At 35.7% G+C, this 4,412-nt stretch overlaps 1 protein-coding gene across 1 annotated transcript in view; it reads left to right on the forward strand.

Moving 5' to 3' along the window:
• The first annotated feature begins 1,056 nt into the window (after window positions 1-1,056).
• The window catches only part of LOC101988555 (cilia- and flagella-associated protein 47-like), a 17,404-nt gene continuing 14,048 nt past the window's right edge, over window positions 1,057-4,412 (forward strand). Inside the window, exons 1-2 of the mRNA XM_026784907.1 lie at window positions 1,057-1,074; window positions 3,420-3,554. Coding sequence (XP_026640708.1) covers window positions 1,057-1,074; window positions 3,420-3,554 — 153 coding nt within the window. The remainder of the gene's footprint in view (window positions 1,075-3,419; window positions 3,555-4,412) is intronic.

Consider the following 4,412-nt stretch of genomic DNA (forward strand, 5'->3'; position numbering starts at 1 on the left):
TATATATTGCTGTGAAGAGACACCATGACCATGACAACTCCTATAAACAAAAACATTTAATTGGGGCTTGCTTACAGTTTCAGAGGTTTAGTCCCTTATCATTGAGACAGGACATGAGGACATGCAAGCAGACATGGTGCTGGAGAAGGAGAGAGTTCTACATCTTGGTCTTTAGGCAGCAGGACTGTGTCCACACTGCGTATATATAGCTTGAGCATATGAGACCTCAAAGCTCACCCCCACAGTGGCACACTTCATCCAACAAGGCCAAACCTACTCCAATAAGGCTATTCCTTCTAATAGTGCCACTCCCTATGGGCCAAGCATTCAACACAATCTTGATTCTACGGACCCATTCCTATTCAAATTACCAACATTCACCAAAGCACAATTTGTGCTGAAATTATGAAATATTGTGTACATGAAAGTGTGAAATAACTATTGGTAAGAAACATTAGGCTTTGTGGGGCTACAGAAAACCTCACTGGAGACTTCTATAACTGGTTGTTGTCTAATATGAAAGCTTTTTATAACTCAAACATTGGGACATATTTAATTAATCATAAACAAAGACAGCATTGCATCTAGTTGCTGATCATGAACATTAGTTTGATGAAATCCACTTGAGGTAGGCAAGAGCATAGCAATGTGTACAAGAAGCTGATTTTATTTTTTCCATTGTCATTAAAAGCTGAAGAAGCTGAGTTTTTTCTGTGGTATTTTTTTGTCATATCTTTAAGAAAAAAATTTGTTAGTCAGTCAACCAATTTCTCTTCACTGTAATAACATAACTGAGATAATCGTAATAATAAAGGGTTTATTTAGGCTCATGCTACTAGAGGTTACAGTCTAAAATCAAATGCCTCCCTTTTCTAGAAAGGGCAGTATGTCATGATGGGCACACAAAATAAAGCAAACCCTTATCCTCTTTCCTGGGAGTCATAATAAGAAGAGAACAAGATACTCTAATCTCTTTAAAGCATGACCCCTCCCCATTTTCCCATGATCATCCACAAATCTTTATTTTTTAAAGTTTGACCACTTTCCAGTAGCACCATGCAGGCAACTGAACCTGTAAGACAAGGACTTTTATGTTTCCATTGACATTGTTATTATGCTGGTCTTGTCTATGCAGCTCTTTACTCTTTTCAACAGACTTCTGGTGTTCTGACTACAGTAACATTTTTTTTTCTTCTTTTCTGCTGTGTTCCCTGTGCCATAGATATAGTATCTGTGATGTAGATGTATCTTTTGGGGGTGATCTTATCACACTTCCATTTTATGTTTTTTTTAAAAATAACAACTTATTACATATATTTTCCCATTTATTTAAAATTATAATTTACTAAATTGCTGGATTCCCATTTTTTTAGATATTTGTCAAAAATAATTTTTGAAATAATTTCTACATTTCTATCTATATATTTTCATGTTGATAAAAGTGAACTAGGTTTTTTTAAAGACATTTGTTTCTGGCAGAGCTGGGTGTGATGTAAAGCTCTGCTAATGTTCTTGTTTTCTCTAACAAACATATCACTACTCTTCCTAATTACCTCTATTAATGTCAGATCACAAGCTCCTCTAATATGCATGCCAAGACTAAACATTTGTAAAATTTATCTTTTTAGAGTTTAAAAATGAATGTAAAAATTAAATTCTCTCATTTTCTCCTTATATTATTAACTTCAAACATTTTTCTGCATTCTTTCTTTATTACTATCACTTTTGAAATTGCATTAAAACGCAACAGTTTGAGATGCTGGTGTATTTCCAAATTTTCTCTCAATTATCCTCTTGGGATAATTATGATCATGATTCAGATTTAAGTTGCCCCCCAATTCCATATTACAATATGACAGCAATTTTATGAAGTTTTATAGTTTCACCAAGCAAAAATTGCCATAAACCAAGGCAAGTCTCAAATACATTGGTAGGTACATTAGATTGGCAGAAACAATGATATTTTGGAAGCTTTTTTAAAGGACTAGGATCTGTCTTAGTTTTTTATTGGGTGGAGCAAGTGGTCTGCTATGTTAACAGATTCCAAAAGTTTTCTGTCTATTAGTTACAGGATGTTAGTTCTTATACATAGATTGGCAAGGAATCTGGAGGACTTAGCCTAAAATAATTGACCGCTGAACTTTCAATATTCCAATCTCTCCACAGAATTGACATTCTAATTAGTCTCTGCAGATGTATCTTCCTTTTTGGAATTTTCATTCATACCATACACTTTCATTTCTACATTAGCCAGTACTTGTAATTGATTTTTTAAAAGCCCCCTTTTTTCTTCTAAAGAAAGAAAAGAATATGAGGAAATTGGACTGCCAGATAGCAATTGTTCTCTGAAAATGACTGTCCAATTTCAGTCAATTCATAATATGTTAACTCTTGACTCACACTACTTGCACTGCCAGTGTGGGTGCAGTCATTTTCATTTGCTAGCGTGAGTTTGTGCTGAGTCACAGGAGATCTACATCTCAATTTCTGCATAAGTACAGAGCGGGCCATGTTTACTGAAAATGACTCAGTTACTAAATAAGAGTCTTTACCTCTTACCAAGCCCAATATTACTGTGCTATGAATAGTCTTTTGTACTACTCTATCTTTTCTCTAGGACAAATCGATGAAATTCTTTATTCTCTTCCTGATTCTAGTTTTTCTACTTTCACTTACGTGGTAACTGCTTATTGTCTTTATTATAGCTCTGTGATTTTGGAATGTTATTTCAGATCAGTTCAGATAGCCATAACAATTATCCTGTTTATTAGTGCAGTTACATTTTCTAAATTTGTTGCATTTCTTTCTTGTGGATAAAGTAATTCTCCAACTGCTCTTACCTAGTCTACTTGAATTTGTTGCTTCTTGTCTTATTATCCCTTGTTCAGCCCATCCCCAGATATAGACAACCATATTTTTTTCCTTCTTTGTACCTTCACTATGTGGTAACTTTTTTTCTTTCTGATAGAATGCATCTCCCTCATACTACACAAAACACTCTTAAAACATTTCATGTGCCGTTGTCTCCCACGGGCCTCCTTCAAAGTCTCTTGTTATGCTTAGTAATTTATGTACTTGTCACATTTCTTTCACTGCATTATTTTGTATTTTAAGTCAAAGCTGTCAGTTTATCCACATGAATCATCATTTCTAAAATAGGATGTTCTTCTGAGCTTTGAATCTCTTTTATATGTAGCCTTTGAAGCTATGAGGTCAGCATTCTAATTATGTCTAACTCACCTTTTAATATGTCAGATACTTCCCAATAAGAAGACTCTTCTGCCTTTATAGCTATACTTTCTTTCCATTGCTGATTAGAAGCACTTTTGAAAGTTTTAAAGTAATTCAGTTATTATCATACTTTATTTACTCTTTTGTCTATACATTCTGTAATGTATGACTTTCTCCTATAATTCTAGGCAATTGACATCTGTGATCCAAACCCAGTGATGATGCTAATGCTCTGTGTCTACATGTATGAAAGGTTACCTACATATCTCCCGAAGAAAGTGGTGGCATTCTCTTGCAGTCTGTATGACGTTGTACTGGGACAGGTAAGAGGATCTTTGGAACCAACCCTACTAATCCACCTACAGTTCCAAATATGTGAAGGCCTTCAAATGACTATTAGAAATTAAAACAGTAGTTCTATTTGTGTAGAAGTTAGAGAATCATAGAATGTTGAAAACAGCAAAGAAAGACAGTGTTCTTTGGTAAAACACAGATTGCAGTTATTTTCTGTGATTATTCACATAAAACTGAAGTTTGCTTTCAAACAAACTGATGGTAAAATTGAAAAGAACATTATTGTCAGCAAATTGGTCAAAAAACCTTTCTGTCATATCTATTGTGAAATACTGACACTGTCACTATTAAAATGTCAGGGCTAGCTGTGGAACTTCCAGAACTGTAAATCAGAAACAGTTCATAATGAATCTGCTGTGGCCTTCAATGTCTTCTTCCAAAAACAGAATGTTACTCAATCCTTTTTTTTCTGTATTCTTTTTTTTGTTTTCTTTTTTTAAATTTATTTGTTTATTAAAGATTTCTGTCTCTTCCCCACCACCGCCTCCCATTTCCCTCCCCCTTCCCCAATTAAGTCCCCCTCCCTCGTTCGTCCCTCCGTCCGCCCAAAGAGCAATCAGGGTTCCCTGCCCTGTGGGAAGTCCAAGGACCACCCACCTCCATCCAGGTCTAGTAAGGTGAGCATCTAAACTGCCTAGGCTCCCACAAAGCCAGTATGTGCAGTAGGATCAAAACCAATTGCCATTGTTCTTGAGTTCTCAGTAGTCCTCATTGTATGCTATGTTCAGCAAGTCCGGTTTTATCCCATGCTTTTTCAGATCCAGGTCAGCTGGCCTTGGTGAGTTCCCGATAGAACATCCCCATTGTCTCAGTTTGTGGGTGCACCC

The sequence above is a fragment of the Microtus ochrogaster genome, chromosome X, assembly GCF_000317375.1.
Source record: "Microtus ochrogaster isolate Prairie Vole_2 chromosome X, MicOch1.0, whole genome shotgun sequence".
Classification (NCBI taxonomy): Eukaryota; Metazoa; Chordata; class Mammalia; order Rodentia; family Cricetidae; genus Microtus; species Microtus ochrogaster.